This window comes from Hylobates moloch, unplaced genomic scaffold, assembly GCF_009828535.3.
Source record: "Hylobates moloch isolate HMO894 unplaced genomic scaffold, HMol_V3 SCAFFOLD_15, whole genome shotgun sequence".
NCBI classification, from domain to species: Eukaryota; Metazoa; Chordata; class Mammalia; order Primates; family Hylobatidae; genus Hylobates; species Hylobates moloch.
In genome coordinates, this window is record NW_026652290.1 from 94831476 (window position 1) to 94855756 (window position 24281).

The 24281-nt window shown below is 54.9% G+C and overlaps 2 protein-coding genes across 7 annotated transcripts in view; one reads left to right on the plus strand and one right to left on the minus strand.

The window, feature by feature from the left end:
• MPND (MPN domain containing) overlaps positions 1 to 4671 on the minus strand; it is a 23323-nt gene extending 18652 nt beyond the window's left edge. For all 3 annotated transcript variants that reach the window (XM_032177665.2, XM_058428917.1, XM_032177664.2), the window contains exons 1-3: positions 4628 to 4671; positions 4246 to 4529; positions 2207 to 2443 (exon numbers count right to left, since the gene is read on the minus strand). In XM_032177665.2, the coding sequence (XP_032033556.1) occupies positions 2207 to 2443; positions 4246 to 4529; positions 4628 to 4634 (528 nt within the window). In that variant the 5' untranslated portion in view covers positions 4635 to 4671. The remainder of the gene's footprint in view (positions 1 to 2206; positions 2444 to 4245; positions 4530 to 4627) is intronic.
• Positions 4672 to 24166, plus strand: STAP2 (signal transducing adaptor family member 2). 4 transcript variants are annotated; one of them, XM_032177685.2, is made up of 14 exons: positions 4680 to 5811; positions 9489 to 9781; positions 13906 to 13977; positions 14134 to 14256; positions 16037 to 16093; positions 18042 to 18142; positions 19324 to 19458; positions 20724 to 20793; positions 20883 to 20985; positions 21102 to 21167; positions 22579 to 22749; positions 22837 to 22929; positions 23620 to 23694; positions 23951 to 24166. In XM_032177685.2, exons 1-14 carry the CDS (start codon positions 5772 to 5774, stop codon positions 24013 to 24015), a joined length of 1464 nt encoding a protein of 487 aa, XP_032033576.2. In that variant the 5' UTR covers positions 4680 to 5771; the 3' UTR covers positions 24016 to 24166. The 4 variants fall into 4 exon arrangements, with proteins under 4 accessions (XP_058284898.1, XP_058284897.1, XP_058284899.1 ...); XM_058428914.1 differs by having other exon boundaries at positions 4676 to 5811; positions 23620 to 24035; XM_058428915.1 differs by lacking the exon at positions 21102 to 21167 and having other exon boundaries at positions 4672 to 5811; positions 23620 to 24035.
• Positions 24167 to 24281: the final 115 nt, after the last annotated feature.

A 24281-nucleotide genomic window follows, 5' to 3' on the forward strand; every position in this document is an offset into this window, starting at 1 on the left:
TAGAGACGGGGTTTCACCGTGGTCTCGATCTCCTGACCTCGTGATCCGCCCGCCTCGGCCTCCCAAAGTGCTGGGATTACAAGCGTGAGCCACCGCGCCCGGCCAGGTTCATGGGTTTTAAGTGCTTGTGGCTCACTGAAGCTTAAGTAAGCATTTCCTTGCAATGAGTACAATTTCCTTTCTGTCCTTTGTCACAAGTTTAAAAACCTCACAGCTTGTATAACGTAACCATTTGTGGTCTGCTTTTAACGTGGACTAGTGTTAACTCCTTCATGCAATAAATGTCATACATAAAAAAAAGTTTATTTTTTATTTATTTATTTATTTTTTTTAATTTTTTAGACGGAGTCTCGCTCTGTCGCCCAGGTTGGAGTGCAGTGGCGCAATCTCGGCTCACTGCAAGCTCCGCCTCCCGGGTTCACGCCATTCTCCTGCCTCAGCCTCTCCGAGTAGCTGGGACTACAGGCCCCCGCCACCACGCCCGGCTAATTTTTTGTATTTTTAATAGAGACGGGGTTTCACCGTGGTCTCGATCTCCTGACCTCGTGATCCGCCCGCCTCGGCCTCCCAAAGTGCTGGGATTACAAGCGTGAGCCACCGCGCCCGGCCTAAAAAAAAGTTTATAAAAACATATCTATAGGCAGCCGGGCGCGCTGGCTCACACCTGTAATCCTGGCACTTTGGGAGGCCGAGGCGGGTGGATCATGAGGTCAGGAGATCGAGACCATCCTGGCTAACATGGTGAATCCCCATCTCTACTAAAAATACAAAAATTATCCGGGCGTGGTGGTGGGTGCCTGTAAGTCCCAGCTACTCGGGAGACTGAGGCAGGAGAATGGCGTGAACCCAGGAGAATGAGCTTGCGGTGAGCCGAGATCCCGCCACTGCACTCCAGCCTGGGAGACACAGCAAGACTCGGTCTCACAAAAAAAAGAAAAAAAAATCTACAAAAAGAACAAAGGACATGACTCTTGATACTATGGGTGGGCCTCATCCAATCAGTTGAAGGCCATAAGAGCAAAAACAGAAAGAAAAACAAGATTGTGCCATAAGACTACGGCATCTGCTCCTGCCTCAGTTTCCTGCCTGCCCTACAGATTCCACACATGGGCACTGGTACCATCTCCATTTGGGGGTTTTTTTGTTGTTTGTTTTTTTGAAATGGAGTCTCACTCTGTTGCCTGGCTGGAATGCAGTGGTGTGATCTTGGTTCACTGCAACCTCAGCCTTGCAGATTCAAGTGATTCTCCTGCCTCAGCCTCCCGAGTAGCTGGGACTACAGGCGTGCACCACCACGCCTGGCTAATTGTTGTCTTTTTAGTAGAGACGGGGTTTCACCATATTGGCCAGGATGGTCTCGATCTCTTGACCTCGTGATCTACCTGCCTTGGCCTCCCAAAGTGCTGGGATTACAGGCATGAGCCTCTGCGCCTGGCCTACCATCTCCGTTTCACATAAGAAAAAAAAAACTGGCCAGTGCAGTAGCTCACGCCCGCAATCCCAACACTTTGGGAAGTCCAGGTGGGAGGATTGCTGGAGGCCAGGAGTTTCAGACCAGCCTAGGCAACATGGTGAAACCTCATCTCTACTAAAAATCCAAAAATTAGCCGGGTATAGTGGCATGTGTCTGTAGTCCAGCTACTAGGGAGGCTGAGGTGGGAGGATCCCTTGAACCCAGGAGGTGAAGACCACAGTGAGCCAAGATGGGGGTACTGCACTCCAGCCTGGGCCACAGAGTGAGACTCTGTCTAAAAAAGAAAAAAAACCTAAGGCACACAAAGGGTCCTTGGCCAAGTTCACCCAGCTGGTGAACACTCAGGGAACATCTATCATTATAGCATTTGAAGTTCCCCCAGTGCCCCTCTGGTCCTTGCCATCATTTCCAGCCCCCTCAGCCACCCACGACACCAGCAGGTCTTTCTTCTTGCCTACATGACTTTGCATATGCCATTCCCTCCTTCTAGAAAGCTCTTCCCTTCAACTTGCTCTGACAAACTCCTGCTCATCCCTCAAAGCCCAAGCTCCCATGTCCCCTCTCTCCACCCCAGCCCTGGAGGGATGGAGGAGGCATGTAACGTGGTAAGGGCTCCATCCGTGTTTGTATATATTACTATAATACCTCCTCTGGAAAACAGCTGTGTCAGGCTGGGCACCCCTCATTCCACAGTGACCTGGGTGGCTTCCTGGAGGAGGCTGCAGCACGTACCTCATCAGCAGCAGTGGCAGGCGTGTGCAGCTGGTGCAGCCGGAGCCAGGTGGCCTTGTACTTGTCCAATTTCTGGCCTTTGTACTTGACAGAGGCCCAGCCACAGCCTGACTTCTTGGCAGGGTTCACCAGCTTCTTGCAATGGGTGGCCCAGGCGCTGGGTGAGTTGAAGATCTGCCCGGTCTCCTGCCACATGATCCTTCCGTCTGGCTGCAGGTCGCCCAGGAACTTCTTCCCCTGCAGTGACAGTCAGATGGCTGGGCCCAGGACCAACACCCACCATGCCCTATCTCCCGGGGGTCCTCCCCAGCCCCACGCTCCCTGAGGCATCCCTTTACAGGGCTTCCAGGAACGCCTCTCAGGCCGGCTGCAGGGCCTCCTCAGTGCCTGGGAGTCCACTCCCACACACCTCATCAGCCTGCACCAAGCTGCCTGGCAGATATCTGCACCCCGCCCACCATGACCAAGAAACCCCTAAGATCGGGGATAGGGTCTGTCTGTCTTGATCACTGCTGTGTCTCTAGGATGCAACACTCAGCAGTTGCTCCATTCAGAAACTGCCATTCACAAGGTGAATAATGTGCTACCATTCACAAATCAAACAATAATGACAACAGTAATAGTAATAATACAGGGCCGGGTGCAGTGGTTCACGCCTGTAATCCCAGCACTTTGGGAGGCTGAGGCGGGCGGATCACCTGAGGTCAGGAGTTTGAGACCAGCCTGGCCAACATGGTGAAACCCCATCTCTACTAAAAATATAAAAATTAGCCAGGCCGGGCGCGGTGGCTCACGCTTGTAATCCCAGCACTTTGGGAGGCCGAGGCGGGCGGATCACGAGGTCAGGAGATCGAGACCACGGTGAAACCCCGTCTCTACTAAAAATACAAAAAATTAGCTGGGCGTGGTGGCGGGCGCCTGTAGTCCCAGCTACTCAAGAGGCTAAGGCAGGAGAATTGCTTAAACCGGGAGGCAGAGGTGGCAGTGAGCCAAGATCATGCTACTCCACTCTAGCCTGAGTAACAGCGTGAGACTCTTTCTCAAAAAAAAAAAAAAAAAAATGCCGGGTATGGTGGCTCATGCCTGTAATCCCAGCACTTTGGGAGCTGAGGTGGGCGGACCACGAGGTCAGGAGTTCGAGACCAGCCTGGCCAATATAGTGAAACCCCGTCTCTACTAAAACTGCAAAAAAAAATTAGCCAGGCGTGGTGGCGCATACCTGTACTCCCAGCTACTCCGGAGGCTGAGGCAGAAAATCGCTTGAACCGGGAGGCAGAGGTTGCAGTGAGCCGAGATCGCGCAACTGCATTCCAGCCTGGGCAACAGAGCGAGACTCTGTCTCAAAAAAAAAAAAAGTAATAATACCTACCACAGATAAAGTACTTACCATGTGGCAGGCGCCTGCTGAGGGCTTTATTCATTTAACCCTCCCCTAATTTTCCCATGGTGGGGAAATATCCCATTTCACGGCTGGGAAACCACAGGAAGGCCGGGGTGTTGCCCATCTGACCCTGCGTGGGTGGTGACTCCTCTCTGAGCCTCAGTTTCTCCTTTATGGGATGGGGTGTTTGGTAATCTGTGTCCTCCCCACCAGAAGGACCCATCTGTGCCTCAGATTCCTCTCTCCACATGGGGCTTGTCCCGTAACAAGAGCCCCAGGCCTCAGTGTCCCTCCACCGGAGCTCCTCCTGCAGGAAAGGAGCCCCGGGCCTCAGTCTCCCCTCCCCACACCAGGGCTCTTCCTGCAGCCAAGTGAGCCCCAGGCCTCAGTCTCCCCTCCTCACGTCGGGGCTCTTCCTACAGCCAAGTGAGCCCGGGGCCTCAGTCTCCCCTCCTCACACCGGGGCTCTTCCTGCAGCCAAGGGAGCCCCGGGCCTCAGTTTCCCCTCGCCACACTGGGGCTCGTCTCTCAGCAAGGGAGCTCCGGGCCTCAGTGTCCCCTCCCTACACTGAAGCTTGTCCTGCAGCAAGGGAACTGCAGGCCTCAGTTTCCCCTTCCTGCCCGAGCCGCGATGGGACGAGGGAGGCGGGGTGCTCACCAGGTAGTAGATGGACAGCACCCCGGCGCCGGGCTCCAGCAGCGCGTCTTTGAGGAGCACCCGCAGCGTGACCGCGCGCCTGGTGAGCGCGCCCCCCGGCCCGCCGCAGCCCCCCGCCCCGGCCCCGACGCCGCCGCCTCCGCTGACGCTACTGCCGCCGCCGCCACTGCGTCCGCCGCCCGCTCCCGCATTGGGCCGCTCGGGGTCCTCGGCCTCCGCTTCGTCCTCGTCCTCCTCCGGCGCCTCCTCGCCCGCGCCGCCCGCCGGGGACAGCGGCTCCGGAGCTGCGGACAGCGAGAGGCTGCAGGGAGGCCGCGCGCGCCACGGCTCTGCAGCCCCGCGCCCCGCGCCCCGCGCCTCCGCCCCGCCGGGCCCGCCGTACCTGCCATGGCCGCGCCTCCCCGAGCGCGGAACCCCAGACTCCGGCTTCCCGGCACGTGACGCGGCCCCGCCCCGGGGAGGGGAGGGGCGCCCCAACCATTGGCCGTCGCTGGGGTCGGGGGAAGGGCTCGGCGCGCTGGGGTGGGCGGGGAAGCTGAGGCCAAGGGGATGCCCACGCGGGAGAGAGATCGAGAACTCAGCCCTCTGGGAACATTCAGGAAACTGAGGCCTGTAGCACCGCTCCACGGGGACGGGGTGGTGACCGGGAGCTAATTGGTGCGAATGGGAAAACTGAGGCCTCGCTGTCCAGGGACAGAGGTTGCAAGGTGAAAGCCTGGGGCGGGTGCACGAGTGGCTCAGCCTGCTGCAAGGAGAGGAGAAGCTGAGACCTGCGGTCACCGTACTTGAGGAACTCAGAGGCCTCGGCCTTTGGGACCAGGGGAGAAACTGAGGCCCGGGGGAACAATGCGGACTCCAATAGGGAACAGCCTCGCGCAGACACAGGTGGAGCCAAAGCGCCCAAGCCGGGCTCAGTAGCTAAAGAATTAACTCCCACCCTCCCGGTCGGCCCTCGGCTGATTCCATGATTGGACCGTAGCGGAGCCCGCCAGCCAATGATAAGAGTCCCATTTATTTCACCCTCAACCAATCGATAGCAAGCTACTGGATTCCCGCACCAGCCAAGCCATATTACCTACCTGATTACACCAACTCGGATTTGACCAATGGGCAAACGCCCATGTAAACCAATCACTAGAAACACTTAGTTCTGAGCGCAAACCATCAGAGGCAGGGACTGGACTCACCAGCCAATCAGCTCCGAGTATAAGGCCAGCCGAGTCCGGCCCTCCATACCCTTGGGCGGAACAGGAGGCGGGGCCTGGCTGGTTGCGCGCCGAATCAGTGCAGCCCCGGCCTTTGTCCCTTACCCTGTTTCGGGAATTTCATCCCCGACCCTGTCCTGGGACCTTGGTCCCTGAGCCCAGGCGCTGGGATTTCCCTCAGTCCCTGGCAGGGCTGGGACGTCCTAAAGCTCCGGGACGCCGTGGGATGGGCTCAAATGCGGGTGGCTTTGCCCAGACCGCAGTCGGGAAGTGGGAACCGGACAGTAGGGGTGCCGGGGAGGCTCTCCAGGGTGCTCGGGAATGTTCTCAGGAAAAAGACTTGACATAGAGCAAGAGCTGGGTACATGTGAACTATTGTTGTTGTTATTATTGTCCAGCCTAGGCACCCTTTAGGGGCCCCACCCTGACTGTCCAGCCAACAACGGGCATCCCCAAGGCCTCCAGACTCAGTATAGGCGAAACCGGCCTCAGTTTATTTCCCCAAGTCCTTACGCACTTTCTGTTTGGCTTTTTTCCGTCCCCTGCCTTCCAAAACCCTGAGCCACATCTCCAGCCTCTTGCACCCGAATCCTGGCCAGCGCAGTGGGTCTCAGGCCTCCAAACTCATGCCCCACCCTGTCGGTCTTCCACCGTTGCCCCAGAGGGCTCTTTCTAAAATGCACCTATTACCACCTCCCTCCCATATTATTATTTTTGTCTTTTTTTTTTTTTTTTTTTTGAGACGGAGTCTCGCTCTGTCACCCAGGCTGGAGTGCAGTGGCGCAATCTTGGCTCACTGCAAGCTCCGCCTCCCGGGTTCACGCCATTCTCCTGCCTCAGCCTCCCAAGTAGCTGGGACTACAGACGCCTGCCACCACGCCCGGCTAATTTTTTGTATTTTTAGTAGAGACGGGGTTTCACCCTGGTCTCGATCTCCTGACCTCGTGATCCGCCCGCCTCGGCCTCCCAAAGTGCTGGGATTACAAGCGTGAGCCACTGCGCCCGGCCATTTTTTTCTTTTTTTTTTTTTTTTTGAGACGGAGTCTCACTCTGTCACCCAGGCTGGAGTGCAGTGGCAAGATCTTGGCTCGGCCGGGCGCGGTGGCTCAAGCCTGTAATCCTAGCACTTTGGGAGGCCGAGGTGGGCGGATCACGAGGTTAGGAGTTGGAGACCATCCTGGCCAACATAGTGAAACCCTGTCTCTACTAAAAATACAAAAAAATTAGCCGGGTGTGGTGGCGGGCGCCTGTAATCCCAGCTACTCGGGAGGCTGAGGCAGGAGAATGGTGTGAACCCGGGAGGCGGAGCTTGCAGTGAGCCGAGATGGTGCCACTGCACTCCAGCCTGGGGGACAGAGCCAGACTCTGTCTCAAAAAAAAAAGATCTTGGTTCACTGCAACCTCCGCCTCCCGGGTTCAAGCGATTCTCCTGCCTCAGCCTACAGATTAGCTGGGACTACAGATGCACGTCACCACACCCAGCTAATTTTTGTATTTTCAGTACAGAAGGGGTTTCACCATGTTTGCCAGGCTGGTCTCGAACTCCCAACCTCAGGTGATCCACCTGCCTCAGCCTCCCAAAGTGCCAAGATTACAGGTGGGAGCCACTAAGCCCAGCCTATTTTCTTTTCTTTTCGAGACAGGCCTTGCTCTGTCGCCCAGGCTGGAGTGCATTGGTGCAATCATGGCTCACTGCAGCCTTGGCCTCCTGGGCTCAAATGAGCCTCTTGTCTCAGCCTCCAGAGTAGCTGAGACAACAGGCATGGCTACCATGCTGGGCTAATTTTTAATTTATTTGTAAAAGAAGGGGATCTCACTATGTTGCCCATGCTGGTCTCCAAGTCCTGGCCTTAAGCAATCTTCCCACTTGGGCTCCCAAAGTGTTTGGATTACAGGCGTGAGCCACCGCACCCTGCCCTCCTCTCATGCCGTAAATCCCTCTGTCGCTCCACATTGCCTTAGACAAATACAATAAAAACTAACCACCCTGGCTGGGCACGGTGGCTTGTAATCCCAGCACTTTGGGATCACTTGAGGTCAGGAGTTTGAGACCAGCCTGACCAACATGGTGAAACTCCATCTCTACTAAAAACAAAAAAATTAGCTGGGGGTGGTGGCGGGAGCCTGAAATCCCAGCTACTCCAGAGGCCTCTGAGGCTGGGGAATCGCTTGAACCCGGGAGGCGGAGGTTGCAGTGAGCTGAGATTGTGCCACTGCACTCCAGCCTGGGCAAAAGGAGCGAAACCCTGTCTGAAAAACAAAAACAAAAACAAAAATAAAACGAAACAAAAACTAACTCTCTGACCTTACTTAGTATAGCTGATAATATCAACTTTATCAGACAGTTCAGTGGCTGAACACATTGCCCACAGTCCCACGGCCGTTCTGTGGTCTCTAGAACACCTGTTCTGCTATGTATACAAAGACTAGCCCTGGTAACTATTAAGGAGATTGAATTTGTAATTTAAACACTCCCAAAAAAGCAATCTCCAGGCCCAGATGGTTTCACTAAGGAATTCTGCCAAAGGTTCAAAGAAGAATTAACACCAATTTCACATAATCTCTTCCAGAAAATTAAAGGGGACACTTCCCTGTTAATTTTACCGAACTATGACCCTGATACCAAAACCAGATAAAGATGGTAAAAAGAAAACAAGCTACACCCCATATCCCTCATGAACACGTGCAAAAATCCTTAACAAAATATTACAAAGTAGAATTCAACAATATATAAAGTGAATTATACACCATGACAAGTGGGGTTTACTCCAGGGACCCAAGACCGGTTCAGTATTCAAAAATTAATCTGGCTGGGTGCAGTGGCTCACGCTTGTAATCCCAGCACTCTGGGGGGCTGAGGCGAGTGGATCACGAGGTCAGGAGATTGAGACCACGGTGAAACCCCGTCTCTACTAAAAATACAAAAAATTAGCTGGGCGTGGTGGCATGTGCCTGTAATCCCAGCTACTCGGGAGGCTGAGGCAGGAGAATTGCTTGAACCCAGGAGGCTGAGGTTGCAGTGAGCCGAGATGGTTCCACTGCACTCCAGCCTGGGCGACAGAGCAAGACTCCGTCTCAAAAAAAAAAAAAAAAAAAAAAAAAACAAAGAAAGAAAGAAAAAAGACCAGCCTGGGCAACAAAGCAAGAACCTGTCTCTACTAAGTGAAAAAATTAGCCGGGCGTGGTGGCATGCAACTGTAGTACCACCCACTCTGGAGGCTGAGGCTGGAGGCTCGCTTGAGCCTGGAAGGTCAAGGCTACAGAGAGTCACGATCGCCCCACTGTACTCCAGCCTAGGCAACATAGTGAGAACTCATCCTTAAAAAAGGAAAATAAATTAGCTGGGTGTGGTGGTGCCCGCCTATAGTCCCAACTCTTCGGGTGGCTGAGGCAGGAGGACCGCTTGAGATTGGGAGGTCAGGGCTGCAGTGAACTGATCGTGCCACTGCACTCCAGCATCGACAACAGAATGAGACACCGTCTAAAAAAGAAAAATTGCAGATGAAATTAAAGTTGCTAGTTGGCTGACTTTAAAATAGGGAGAGTATCATGGATTATCCAGGTGGGCCCAATGTAATCATTAGGGTCCATCAAAGTGAGAGAAAGGGCCAGGTGCGGTGGCTCGTGCCTGTAATCTCAGCACTTTGGGAGGCTGAGGCAGGCAGAAAACTTGGGGTCAGGAGTTTGAGATCAGCCTGGGCCAACATGGTGAAACCTCGTCTCTACTACAAATACAGAAATTAGCCAGGCGTGGTGGCGGTCACCTGCAATCCAAGCTAGTCAGAAGACTGAGCTTGGACTCAGTCTCTGAACCCAGGAAGCAGCTCAGTCTCTTGAACCCGGGAGGCAGAGGTCGCAGTGAGCCAAGATCATACCACTGCACTCCAGCCTGGGCAACAGAGTGAAACTCTGTCTCAAAATAGGAAAAATAAATAAATAAATAAATAAATGAAGAGACAGACCACTCCTCCGTCTTTGCAGATATAGCCAAGATTATTCTCCCATTCAAGTAGACTCACACATTCTCTCTGTTCTCAGTTCCGCACCGGAGACGAGGGGATTTCCCTAGGATCACTGGACCTGCTGGGCTCAGCCTCTGCCCAGCCCTGGCAGGGGAGGGAGTTGACGGGCTGACAGAGGAAACTCCCCTGGAACCTGTTTCTCAGCTTCCTGGCCCGGCTGGGGCACCCACTGGAAAGAGAGGCCAGGCGGAAGACCCTGGCCCCGTCATGGCCTCTGCCTTGAGGCCACCCCGTGTCCCCAAGCCTAAGGGTGTCCTACCTTCACACTACTATGAGAGCTTTCTAGAGAAGAAGGGGCCCTCTGACCGGGTAAGGTGGGGAGGCGGGGGCTGGCCCTGCTGGGCCACCGTGGGGAGCTGTGGCACCTCTCTGAGTCCCAGTCTCCCCACTCGCCAAGGTGGGCGGGGTGGGTGCTGGATGGGGCGGGACACATGCTGGGGTGCTGGGGTGGGTTCTGGCCATCTGCCTCTCTGTGCGTCTATCTCTGTCTCCATGTGTCTTTGAATTTGGTTTCTTTTTCTCTTTCTCTCTCCCTGGGCCCGTCTGTCTCTCGCGACGTCTGTCTCAGTCTCTCTTTTTGTCTCAATCTTTGCTTTTGTCTCTCGTTCACTCTCTTGAATACAAACAAGATCAGGGACTTCCTCCAGGAAACAGGGATTCCTCTGACTCCCGAGCTTCCTCCCCCTCCCAGCCCAGGACAAACTCCTTGAACCTCAGCTGCTGGGGTGAAGGCGAGGACAGGTGACATGTGAGGACAGTAAGAGCTAGTGGGGGCCACATTCCACAGGACAGATTGTTGCCATGGACAGTGCGTGCATGTGTGTGTGTGTGCTTATGTCTTCCTCAGAATAAAGTCCCAGCCCCTCCGTTCCCCGTGAGGCCCTATCTCTCCCTCCCCATGCCACATATTCATTTTCTTTCTTTCTTTTTGTTAGAGACAGAGTTGCTCTGTCACCCAGACTGGAGTGCAGGGGCATGATCATGGCTCATTGTAGCCTCAAACTCCTGGGCTCAAGTGAACCTCCCACCCTAGCCTCCTGAGTAGCTGGGACTATAGGCGTGCACCGCCTCTTCTGGCTAATTTTTATTTTATTTATTTATTTTCGAGAATGAGTCTCACTCTATCACCCAGGCTGGAGTGCAGTGGCACCGTCTCCGCTCACTGCAACCTCCGCCTCCCAGGTTCAAACGATTAAGCAATTCTCATGCCTCAGCCTCCCGAGTAGCTGGGATTACAGGCGCACACCACCACACCTAATTTTTGTATTTTTAGTAAAGACAGGGTTTCATTATGTTGGCCTGGCTGGTCTCGAACTCCTGACCTCAGGTGATCCACCTGCCTCAGCCTCCCTAAGTGCTGGGATTACAGGCGTGAGCCACCGTGCCCAGCCTTTTTTTTTTTTTTTTTTTTAAAGATGGGGTCTTGCTGGCCGGGCGCGGTGGCTCACACCTGTAATCCCAGCACTTAGGGAGGCCGAGGCAGGTGGATCACCTGAGGTCAGGAGTTTGAGACCGGCCTGGCAACATGGTGAAACCCCCGTCTCTACTAAAAATACAAAAATTAGCCAGGCGTGGTGGTGCGTGCCTGTGATCCCAGGTACTCTGGAGGCTGAGGCAGGAGAATCGCTTGAACCTGGGAGGCAGAGGTTGAAGTGAGCCAAGATCGTGCCACTGCACTCCAGGCTGGCAACAGAGCGAGACTCCGTCTCAAAAAAAAAAAAAAAAAAGATGGAGTCTTGCTATGTTGTCCAGGCTGGTCTCAAACTCCTGGCCTTAAGCAATCCTCTTGCCTCAGCCCCCCAAAGTGCTGGGATTAGAGGTGTGAGCCACCGCACCTGCCTCATTTTCTGACACAGATCAAAACAAACACCCCCAGCACCTCCCTGCTCATGTCCCCACCTCTGCCCTGAGGTTCCCTTACCTGTAGTGGAGTGGACTTTCCTTCTACCTCCATGAATCCAAATCCTTCCCAACCAACAAACCCTTTGGAGGCAGTAGATCACTGCGGTTAAGAAAGATAATGGGGGAGGCCGGGCTCGTGGCTCACGCCTGTAATCCCAACACTTTGGGAGGCCGAGGCGGGCGGATCACCTGAGGCCAGGAGTTCAAGACCAACCTGGCCAACATGGTGAAACCTCATCTTTACTAAAAAATACAAAAATTAGCCGGGCATGGTGCCAGGCGCCTTAATCCCAGCTACTTGGAAGGCAGAGGCAGGAGAATCGTTTGAACCTGAGAGGCGGAGGTTGCAGTGAGTCGAGATCAAGCCATTGCACTAAAACGTGGGGGACAAGAGCGAGACTTCTCTCAAAAAAAAAAGAAAGCTAATGGGGGCCGGGCGTAGTGGCTCATGCCTGTAATCCAATACTTTGGGAGACCGAGGCAGGCAGATCACTTGAGGTCAGGGGTTCAAGACCAGCCTGGCCACATGGTGAAACCCCATCTCTACTAAAAATACAAAAATTAGCTGGGCGTGGTGGTGTGCACCTGTAATCCCAGCTACTTGGGAGGCTGAGAGGCAGGAGAATCGCTTGCACCCAGGAGTGGGGGGCGGTTGCAGTGAGCTGAGGTGGTGCCACTGCACTTCTGCCTGGATGACAGAGTGAGACTCTGTCTCAAAAAAAAAGGCCAGGTACAGTGGCTCACATCTGTAATCCCAACACTGTGGGAGGCCGAGGCCGGCGGATCACTTGAGGTCAGGAGTTCGAGACTAGCCTGGCCAACATATAGTGAAACCCCATCTCTACTAAAAAATACAAAAATTAGCTGGATGTGGTGGTGTGCACTTGTAGTCCCAGCTACTTGAGAAGCTGAGGCAGCAGAATCGCTTGAACTGGGAGTTGGAGGTTGCAGTGAGCCGAGATTGCATGACTGCACTCCAGCCTGGGCGACAGAGCAAGACTCTGTCTCTTAAAAACAAAACAAAACAAAAAATATTATGGGCCCAAATTCAGAAGACCCAGCCAGGTTCTAATCCCGGCTCCACACTTTCCTTACTCCCAGGCCTTATGCAAGTGACTTAATCTTTGAGCCTTAGTTTTCTGTCTTCTGAAATAGGGGAGTTAGGGCTGTAGTCACAGTTCACATGTTGAGGACTTGACTCAAGGCAGGCCCCAGTGCTTCCCATGTGGAAAGTCACCTAATTCTCATGAGATCCTCCAGAGTTGGCACCATCATTATCACCATTTTACAGCTGGGGAAACAGACAAAGACAGCTCAGATAACTTGCCCAACAGCACATCATGGGTACATAATGAAGCAATATGGTGTTTAATCCTGTATTGCTCTAGTCCCAGTGCCTGGAGCAGGGTTGGCACATAAAAAGCCTTCAGTAAATGTTAGGTAAATGCATGTGTGTATCTGTGCGTGTGTCTACAGATGGACAGGTGGATGGGTAGATGGGGGGATGAGTGGAGGCTTGGTGAATAGATGCGGGCTTGATGGTGGCTGAGAGGATGTGTGGGTGGATGGATGAGTGCATATACAAGTGGGTGGATGGATGGATGGATGAGTGCATATACAAGTGGGTGGATGGATGGATGGGTGAGTGGATGGATGGATGAGTGGGCAGATGGGTGGGTGGGTGGATGGATGATGGATGGATGAACAAGTGCATGGATGGATGATAGATGGATGAATAGGTGGATGCATGATGGAGGGATGTATGGATGGATGAGTGGATGGATGTATGGATGGATGAACGGGCAGATGCGTGGGTGGGTGGATGGTGAATGGACGAATGCATGGATGGATGATGGGTGGATGGGATGGATGGATGATGAATGGCTCCATGATGGATAGATGGATGGATGGGGGTGATGGATGGATGGATGAATGGGTGGATGGTGGGTGGATGGATAGATAGATGAATGGTAGGTGGATGGATGAATGGGTGGGTGGGTGGATGAATAACTGGATGGATGGATGTATGGATGGGTGAGTGGGTGGATGGATTGGTGGATGGATGGTGGGCAGATGGATGGATGGATGAATGGGTGAATGGATGGGTCAAGGGTAGGTGGATGGATGAATGGGTGGGTGGGCAGATGGACAGATGGATGATAGATAGATGGCTAGTGGGTAGCTGGATGATGGAAGATGAATGGGACACCATTAAACCAGTTAGTTAACTTACCCCTAGAGCCCCCATCTCTATAGATTGGCAGGGGTTGCTCTGAATCCCTCATCACATCAAGGTTCCGTCTGGTCCTTTCTCAGAGGAAAACAGACACCTAGAAGCTGGGTTATGGGTGGGGAGGATCTCCCTGAGAAGGCACATTTGATCAGAAACTCTAGGCAGGAGGTGATAAAGATCTGGGGGCAGCGTGGGGCGGAGAGCACAACCAGTGCAAAGGCCCCGAGACAGGACTGAGTACCTGAGAGGCACTCAGCTTGGCCAGCTCACCTCTTCTTTCTGCACCTCTGGTCCCTAGGATTACAAGAAGTTCTGGGCAGGCCTCCAGGGTCTCACCATTTATTTCTACAATAGCAATCGGGACTTCCAGGTAAGGATGGGAATGGAGGCTCCAGAGCAGGCCTTCCCTTGACCCCAGAGACCAAGCAGACAATGTGGATGGTGTGGTCAAGGTGGCTGTTACATCATCCAGGGGGCCTGGAGGCCAAGGAACTGGTGCCCAGACCCCCTGCTTCTATGCCCCCAGCACGTGGAGAAACTCAACCTGGGAGCATTTGAGAAACTCACAGATGAGATTCCCCGGGGAAGCTCACGTGACCCTGGCACCCACTTCAGCCTGATTCTCCGGAATCAGGAGATCAAGTTCAAGGTAGGTCCCTTGCTGGAGGGGTGCGGAGGGGCGGTGCTGGCAGAAGATGCTCAAATGCTCCTACCCTCCATTGTGCCAACCATGAAGGGGCAGGTAGTACAGGGCCCTGTGGGTCCTGGGTAAGACTTGGGTCTTGACCCCAAAGGAGCTGGGTGCTATGGGAGGGTTTATTTTATTTTATTATCTTTTTTTTGAGACCAAGTCTCGCCCTGTCACCCAGGCTGGAGTGCAATGGCACGATCTTGGCTCACTCCAACCTCTGCCTCCCAGGTTCAAGTGATTCTCCTGCCTCAGCGTCCCGAGTAGCTGGGATTACAGGCGTGCGCCACCACTCCTGGCTATATTTTTTGAATCTTTAGTAGAGACGGGGTTTCACCATGTTCGCCATGCTGGTCTCGAACTCCTGACCTCAGGTGATCCACCCACCTTGGCTTCCCAAACTGCTGGAATTATAGGCGTGAGCCACTGCGCCCAGCCGAGGGTTTATTTTTTGTTGTTTATTTATTTATTTATTTATTTATTTTTGAGGCGGAGTCTCACTCTGTCGCCCAGGCTGGAGTGCAGTGGTGCAATCTCGGCTCACTGCAAGCTCCGCCTCCCGGGTTCACGCCATTCTCCTGCCTCAGTCTCTACGAGTAGCTGGGACTACAGGCGTCCGCCACCATGCCTGGCTAATTTTTTGTATTTTTAGTAGAGACGGGGTTTCACCGTGGTCTCGATTTCCTGACCTCGTGATCCGCCCGCCTCGGCCTCCCAAAGTGCTGGGATTACAAGCGTGAGCCACCGCGCCCGGCCTTGTTTTTTATTTTTTTGAGACAGTTTCGCTCTTATCGCCCAGGCTGGAGTGCAGTGGTGCAATCTTGGCTCAATACAACCTCTGCCTCCCGGGTTTAAGTGATTCTCCTTCCTCAGCCTCCTGAGTAGCTGGGATTACAGGCGTGTGCCACCACGTGCGGCTAATTTTTGTATTTTTTGGTAGAGACGGGGTTTCACCATGTTGGCCAGGCTGGTCTCGAACTCCTGACCTCAAGTGATCCGCCCACCTCAGCCTCCCAAAGTGCTGGGATTACAGGTGTGAGTCACGGTGGCTGGCCTATGGGAGGGTTTAGAGCATGAGAGGTCTGGGAACTGATCTATGCTTTTCTATTATGTTATTTATTACTTTATTTTGAGACAGGGTCTTGCTTGTTGCCCAGGCTGGAGTGCAGTAGTGAGATCATAGCTCACTGCAGCCTCAACTTCTCAGGCTCAAGCGATCCTCCTACCTCAGCCAAGCACATGCCACTATGCCTGGCTAATATTTTATTTTTTGTAGAGACAGGGGGCTTGCTATGTTACCCAGTCTGGTCTTGAACCCCTAGGCTCAAGTGATCCTCCCACCTCGACCTCCCAAAGTGCTGGGATTACAGGCGTGAGCCACTGCATCCAGCCTGATCTGTGTTTTTCAAATGTTGATATAATAACATCAAAAATCATAATATCAGCCAGGCATGGTGGCTCACGCCTGTAATCTGAACACTTTGGGACTCCAAGACAGAAGGATAGCTTGAGCCCAGGAGTTCAAGACCAGCCTGGCAACAAAGCGAGACCCTCATGTCGCCTGTATCCTACAGGCTGAGGCGAGAAACCTTGAACCTGGAGGGGAGTTCAGTGAGTTTGCCCACTGTCCTGGAAGATGAAGAAAAAGAAAAAAGCCCTTGAAGCAGGGACTCTTCCCTACTCATTGATGAGTAGACTGAGGCTCGCTGACATGGATTCTTTCCTTTCTTTTGTTCCCTAGGTAGAGACCTTGGAGTGCCGGGAAATGTGGAAAGGCTTCATCTTAACTGTGGTGGAGGTAAGAGTAGTGGCTCTCTGCGCCCTCTCTCCCATTCTCCAAATCTCCTCAAAAAGCCTCCTTTTTCTCTCTTTTTTTTTTTTTTTTTTTGAGACAGAGTCTCGCTCTGTCACCCAGGCTGGAGTGCAGTGGCGCGATCCCCGCTCACTGCAAGCTCCGCCTCCTACGTTCGCGCCATTCTCCTGCCTCAGCCTCTGGAGTAGCTGGGATTACAGATGCCCGCCACCAAGCTCGGCTAATTTTTTTGTATTTTCAGTACAGACGGGGTTTCACTGTGTTAGCCAGGATGGTCTCTTATCTCCTGACCTCGTGATCTGCCCACCTCGGCCTCCCAAAGTGTTGGGATTATAGGCGTGAGCCACCGCGCCCAGCCAAAATTTTATTTTATTTTTTTGAGACTAAGTCTCACTGTTGCCCAGGCTGGAGTGCAATGGTGCGATCTCAGCTCACTGCAACCTCTGCCTCCCCAGTTCAAGCAATTCTTGTGCCTCAGCCTCCCGAGTAGCTGGGATTACAGGCGTCCGCCACCACGCCTGGCTAATTTTTGTATTTTTAGTATACATGGGGTTTCACCCTGTTGGCCAGGCTGGTCTCGAACCCCTGACCTTGAGTCATCTGCCCGCCCTGGCCACCCAAAGTGCTAGGATTACAGGCATGAGCCACAGCGACCAGCCGTATTTCTTATTTTACTTTTTTGAGACAGGGTCTCTGTTGCCCAGGCTGGACTGCAGTGGTGTGATCATAGCTCACTGCAGCCTCCAACTCCCAGGCTCAAGCAGTCCTCCTGCCTCAGCCTCCCAAGTAGCTGGGACTACAGACACACACTATCACATCTGACTAATTAAAAAATTTTTTTGTAGAGCAGGGTCTCACTATGTTGCCCAGGCTGGTCTCCAACTTATGTGCTCAAGCAATCCACCCTCCTTGGCCTCCCAAAGTGATGGGATTATAGATGTGAGCCACCATGTCCGGCCACAGAGTGCTAAATTTTTAAAAATTAGCTGACGTCGGCCAGGTGTGGTGGCTCATGCCTGTAATCCCAGCACTTTGGGAGGCCGAGGCTGGCGGATCACGAGGTCAGGAGAACAAGACCATCCTGGCTAACACTGTGAAACCCCGTCTCTACTAAAAATACAAAAATTAGCTGGGTGTGGTGGTAAGCACCTGTAATCCCAGCTACTCGGGAGGCTGAGGCAGGAGAATCGCTTGAACCCAGGAGTCGGAGGTTGCAGTGAGCCAAGATGGCCCTGCACTCCAGCTTGGTGACAGAACACACTCTGTCTTGAAAAAAAAAAAAAAAAAATAGCTGACATCATTTATCAACCGGGAATTTTAGTCCACCTTCCTGATTTCCCTCTGATTTACCTGTTTCCTGCCTCACCCTGGCAGGCCATTGAGTTTGAGACCTGCCTGGCCCCTGCAGACTTTAGTTTGAAACCCTAGATTCCAGCATCTACTCTTTTTTTTTTTTTTGGTGGGGTGGGGGAGCGGGGAACCGAGCCTCACTCTGTCTCCCAGGCTGAAGTGCAATGGCGTGATCTCGGCTCACTGCAGCCTCCGTCTTCCCAGGTTCAAGTGATTCTCCTGCCCCAGCCTCCCCAGTAGCTGGGATTACAGGTGTCTGCCACCACGCCTGGCTAATTTTTTGTATTTTTAGTACAAACGGGGTTTCGCCATGTTGCCCAGATTGGTCTTGAACTCCTGACCTCAGGTGATCTGCCCGCCTCGGCCTCCCAGTGCTGGAATTACAGGCGTGAGCCACCATGCCTGGCCCCAGCATCTACTCTCACTCAACACTCCTCTGCAACCCTCTCGAAGCCCTCTTTGCCCCCTAAGGTGTCAGAGTTCACTGCTCTGAGCTCTGGCCTGTTTGCCACTCTGTGACTTGGGCACAGCCGTCCATTCCCGGCCGGCCGGGTGCAGTCACTGTCCATCCATCGCCCCTCAGCTCCGTGTCCCGACCGACTTGACCCTGCTTCCTGGGCACCTATACATGATGTCTGAAGTCTTGGCCAAAGAGGAGGCGCGCCGTGCACTGGAGACACCCTCGTGAGTGTCCCGCCTGTCCCGAGAGGCTGCAGGATGGGGACGGGAGGTGGGTGTGTAGCTGAGGGTGGGCGGTGAGCTCGGTCCCCTGGAGTTGGGTCTTGGATTTTGCATGAGGACTGCATTGGGGCTGGGGGTTGGGGAAGGGGGAGGGGGAGTTATGGCCCGTGCTGGGAGGCAGGGCAGGATCTCCAGGAGCGGGTCTAGGGACCTAGAGGTCTGGAAGGGTCTTCAGAGGCGGGGCCTAGGCCTGAGGAGTGGGGACAGGGTCTGGGGGTGGTCAGTCTAGGTGTCTAGAAGGTGATGCTTCGTCTCCAGGGAGGGGTTATCTGTTGGAGAGGGTAGCCGGGACCCTAGAGGCGGGGCCTGGATGGTGGGCGGAGCATCGTCTTTGTGGGCGGTTCGTGGTGATTACGGAGGCGGGCAGGGCCTCCAGGGTAAGGTCTAGATGTTCGGAGGGCGGGACAGGATTTCCGGGGGAGGCTCTAGGTGCTTACAAGGGAGGGCTGGGTCTCCCTTAGGGGTTGGAGCTGCATCTCTGGGGCCAGAATTAAGAGCCTGGCTGGCCGCGGTGGCTCGCGCCTGTCATCTCAGCGTTTTGGGAGGTCGAGGTGGGAGGATTGTTTTTACCCAGTTCAAGACCCAGCCTGGGCAACATAGCGAGACCCCATCTCTAAAGAAAAAAAAACAAAAAACCCGGCCAGATGCAGTGGCTCACGCCTGTAATCCCAGCACCTTGGGAGGCCGAGGCGGGCGGATCACCTGAAGTAGGGAGTTCGAGACCAGCCTGACCAACATGGAGAAATCCCGTCTCTACTAAAAATACAAAAATTAGCCGGGCCTGGTGGCGCATGCCTGTAATCCCAGCTACTCAGGAGGCTGAGGAAGGAGAATCGCTTGAACCTGGGAGGTGGAGGTTGCGGTGAGCCGAGATCGCGCCATTGCACTCCAGCCTGGGCAACAAGAGCGAAACCCTGTCTCAAAAAAAAAAAAAACCCACAAAAACTAAAAGCCTGGAAGGCAGGACTGGGTCTCCGTGGGAGGGGCCTGGGTCTGGAGAGCAGGGCAGGGTCTCCTGGGCCTAGGGGATGGGGACGGGGCTGGGTCTCAGAGGAGGCGGGGTTTACGTGCGAAGAGCGGACTTGGTCTCCGGGGTCCCGAGTGGGTGACGCGGCCCGCCACAGGTGCTTCCTGAAGGTGAGTCGGCTGGAGGCACAACTGCTTCTGGAGCGCTACCCTGAGTGCGGGAACCTGCTGCTGCGGCCCAGCGGGGACGGCGCTGACGGCGTGTCGGTCACCACGCGGCAGATGCACAATGGGTGCGCATGCGCGTCTCGGGAGCCCTGAGTGGGAGGAGGGTGGGAGGAGGGTGGAAGGAGGGTGGGCGCGGGGGCGTGGTCAGAAGCAGGGGCGGAGCCCGACCCGCTAGTGGGTAGCCCAGGGGACAGAGCCAGAGCCGAGAGGGGCGTCTGGGGACGGAGTCAGAGCTGAGCTGGGCGGATTGGGGGAGGAGTCAGAGCTGGGCTGGGCGGATTGGGGGAGGAGTCAGAACTGGGCTGGGCGGGCTGAGGGGGGTGGAGTCAGAGCTGAGCAGCGTACACTGATGGCGGAGTCAGAGCAAAGCTGGGCGTGTTGGGGGCGGAGTCAGAGCTGGGGTGGGAGGGCTGGAGGGGGTGGAGTCAAAGCCAAGCAGGGGAGAATGGGGGCGGAGTCAGAGCTGGGCTGGGAGGGCTGGGGGCGGGATCAGAGCTCCGGGGTCGTGGGATCCTGAGGCTGGCCTTGTCCCACGGATGGGGTTTAATGCCTGGGGAAGAAGGTAGAGCCCAGGCCGACTCCTTTGCAGGAAGAGCCAGGTCTTGGCTTAGGAGCTGGGACTCCCTGTAGGTGGAGTCAGACTCCTGGGTTAGGGTCCGCTCCTCCGGAACGTCAGGTACGCAGGGGCCAGGTCTGGGCCACTGGAGGGGATGAAGTCAAATCCAGGGATGGGAATGGGCTCTTTGGGCAGAGTCAGGATCTATGGGGGGAGTCATGGCCGTGATCCTTTTTGGAAGTTCAGTAGGGCTATGGAGGCGGAGCCACCCTGGGGGCGGAGTCAGAGCCTTTTGCCAAATTCTCAAGCCCAGTCCAGGGTTGGGCAAGGCGATGTAGAAGGTGGAGTCAGGGCCTGGGGTGGAGCCATTACAGGGGACCGGGCCTAGCTGGGGCGGGGTCTTCAGGGCCTGGTTCTCCCTAGGCGCGGTGCCAGAATTAGGGGCTGACTTTTCCTAGAGTGTTGTCAGTCTGGCCTGGTCCCTCCCTGGAGGTGGTGCCAAGACTAGAGGTGGGGTCTTCTGTGGGGGTGGGTCGGTCGGGCCTGGTCCCCGCTGGAAGCAGTGCTGGGATCGGACAGCCACTGCTCCGGGAGGACAGGGTGGCTTAGGTCCTTTATGGAGTGGAACCAGTCAGTGGCGGGGCCTTCTGTCGGGGCGGAGCCAGTATGGACCTGTTTCTACTGGGAGCGGAGCCTGGAGTTGGGGCGGGGCCTTCCCTGGGGGGCGGTGTGGGAGCCTGGGCTGAGCCACTCACTCGCTTTCTCCTGGTGCAGGACGCACGTGGTCCGGCATTACAAGGTGAAGCGGGAGGGCCCCAAGTACGTGATCGATGTGGAAGTGCCGGTGAGCGTTGGGCCAGAGTCCCTAGAAGTGCCTTTGTGGGGTCCGCGTCCCTTCTCCAGCAGCCTGACCGCTCCCCCATCTGCCCCCAGTTCTCTTGCACCTCCCTGGACGCCGTGGTCAACTATTTCGTGTCGCACACTAAAAAGGCGCTGGTGCCATTCCTGTTGGACGAGGACTACGAGAAGGTGCTAGGTGGGTGCGCCTTCGGGGAGTTCGGGGGCCCAGTCCTCACCTCTCCTGCCCCCGCTCGGACGGACCGGGCCGCCCCTGGCCGCTGCGCTTCCTCCAGGCCGCCCTCTCTGTTCCAGGCTACGTGGAAGCCGATGAGGAGAATGGCGAGAGTGTGTGGGTGGCGCCCTCCGCCCCGGGCCCAGGTGACGCCCCCTTCCCGCGGGCCGAGGTGGGAGGGATCGAGGACCCCCGCATTCAGCCACGCCCCCTCAGTCAGCTTGGTGGCTGCACCTCTTGTATCTGATGTTGTTCCCAAAGTTGCAGGGACAGAAATGACTCAGACCCTGCCGTCAGGGTGTGTGTGGGGGGAGGGGGAGGGGGTCCCAGCTTGGGACAGAGCTAAACACAGACACTCTCATCCTGTAGGGTTGAATTTGGGGTGGAGGAAAAACCTGGGCTCGGGGGAGGCGCCTAGAGTTTGGGAGAAGATGGGGACAGAGCAGGGAAAGCTTCCCAGAAGAGTGGGTCTTTGCAGATGGTCCCAAAGGATCTTCTTAGGTAGAAATGGGCATTGAGGGGTCAGAGGGTACACCCGGACAAGCAGTAGCCCCCCAGGGACCGGGAATCCGGGTGGGTGTTGGGAAAGAGGTGGAAATCGGTCCTGTTTATGGAGTGGGAGAAGGAGGCAGAGAATACACTAGAAAGGAACGTAGCGTGGGTTGTCTGGTCTTCCCTGGGCTGGGCGTATGCAAGGACCCCCAAGTGCCACATCCACACACACATCACACATGCATGATCCATGAACTGTGGCCACCTGCCTAGCCAGAAGGTGACACACACTTGTGTGGGCACAACAGATCCACACATGCATAAATACACGTGTCCCCCAATTCCAGTCACATACACACGCTATGTAGCACAGATACACCTGTCTCATGCCACAATCACATGTGTACACATAAATGCTGACGCATCCATGCACAGGCACAAAATCAGACATGTATAGATAAATGGGCAAAACGCACTCATGTAGACAAGGACTAAAGCAGCTACCTCAGTGGGCATGCAGAGTCACACACGTATACACACAACAGGCATGTGTGTACAAACCTTGCACTTTGATTTAACTTATCCAGATTCAATTAGTGTACATGTGTATGCCAAAGACATACAGACTTTTTTTTTTTTTTTTTGAGACGGAGTCTCGCTCTGTCACCCAGGCTGGAGTGCAGTGGCGCAATCTCGACTCACTGCAACCTCTCCCTCCCAGGTTCAAGCGATTCTCCTGCCTCAGCCCCGAGTAGCAGCGATTACAGGAGCTAGCCACCACGCCAAGCTAATTTTTGTATTTTTAGTAGAGACGGGGGTTTCACCATATTGGCCAGGCTGGTCTTGAACCCCTGACCTCAGGTGATCCGCCCACCCCGGCCTCCCAAAGTGCTGGGATTACAGGCGTGAGCCACCGCGCCCGGTCCAGACAGACTTATACATGGGCACACACACAGACACACAGGGACACATGCCTGTCTCTAGCCATGCACACAGAACCCCCCCACACCTGCAAGGTGCCCCTGTATGACGTGGGTCTTGACAGTGACCACCTTTCCCCATCAGGTCCTGCACCCTGCACAGGTGGCCCCAAGCTGCTGCCACCTGCGTCTGTGCCTGTGTCCAGCCAGGACAAGCTGCCCCTGTTACCCCCACTGCCCCCACTACCGAACCAGGAAGAGAACTACGTGACCCCCATTGGAGATGCCCCAGCTGTTGACTATGAGAACCAAGACGGTGGGTGGCAAACAGAGCTGCTGAGAGCTGGGGGTTGGGGAAGCAGGTTAACAGCTGATGTGACACGTTACACTTTTGTCCACGCAGTGGCTTCCTCTAGTCAGCCAGTCATCCCGAAGCCAAAGAAGTTGCCAAAGCCTCCTGCAAAGCTTCCAAAGCCACCCGTTGGACTCAAGCCAGGTTGGGGTCTCCCCCAAATCCCATCCTCACCTGATGGCAGGCCAGCCTCAGCCCTCATCTTTTTTTATTTTTTATTTTATTTTTTGAGACGGAGTCTCGCTCTGTCACCCAGGCTGGAGCATAGTGGCGCAATCTCGGCTCACTGCAAGCTCTGCCTCCCGGGTTCACGCCATTCTCTTGCCTCAGCCTCCCCAGTAGCTGGGACTACAGGCGCCCGCCACCACGCCCAGCTAATTTTTTTTTCTTGTATTTTTAGTAGAGATGGGGTTTCACCATAGATGGTCTCAATCTCCTGACCTCGTGATCTGCCAGCCTCGGCCTCCCAAAGTGCTGGGATTACAGGCGTGAGCCACCACGCCTGGCTTATCTGTCTTTATTGTTGTTGTTTTTTGTTTTGAGATGGAGTCTCACTCTGTTGCCCAGGCAGTGGCGCAATCTCGGCTCACTGCAACCTCTGTCTGCCGGGTTCAAGTGATTCTCCTGCCTCAGCTTCCCAAGTAGCTGGGATTACAGGCACCTGCCACCACGTCCATCTAATTTTTGTATTTTTAGTAGAGAAGGGGTTTCACCATGTTGCCCAGGCTGGTCTCGAACTCCTGACCTCAAGTGATCCACCGACCTCAGCCTCCCAAAGTGCTGGGATTACTGGCATAAGCCACCACACCTGGCCTCATCTGTCTTCTCTTCCAGAGCCCAAAGTCTTTAATGGTGGCTTGGCCAGGAAGCTGCCAGTCAGTTCAGCCCAGCCTCTCTTCCCCACAGCCGGTAAGGGGTCTGCAGGGTCAGTGCGGGGCGGGCTTCCCAGGTGTGTGACTGTGCAGTCACACAGGGCCCCACACTCTGAAGCACCCTGCCTTTTAAGGTTCTGCTGTCTCTGTCTTGAAATTCCTAATGCCTTCGAGCACACTGTCATGTTGCATGGGGCCCTGCACATCTGTAGCTGGTCCTGGGTGGCTGTCAGGGCACTGGGCATGGACTGGGATCCCTGAGCCAGCTGCAGCTCCCAGTCCTGAACCCCCAGGGCTGGCAGACATGACGGCAGAGCTACAGAAGAAGCTGGAGAAGAGGCGGGCACTGGAGCACTGATTCGGACATGCCAGGGACCAGCGGGCCAGTCCTGGGGCATGGCCCAGCAGCCAGATTCTTTTTCCCAGGATTAAAACTCTGACCCCAGGACCCATGTGTCTGGCTTGGCTTGGGGGATTAGGGGACGAGGGGTCCGTAGATGTCTGCCTGCGGATGGCCCCATTTACTCCCAGTGACCCTCAGCTCAGTGAAATCTACCACCATATCCTGTGAGAAAAGCCCATTTTACAGCTGGGAAGGCTGAGTTCCCGTTGCCACACCCAGGC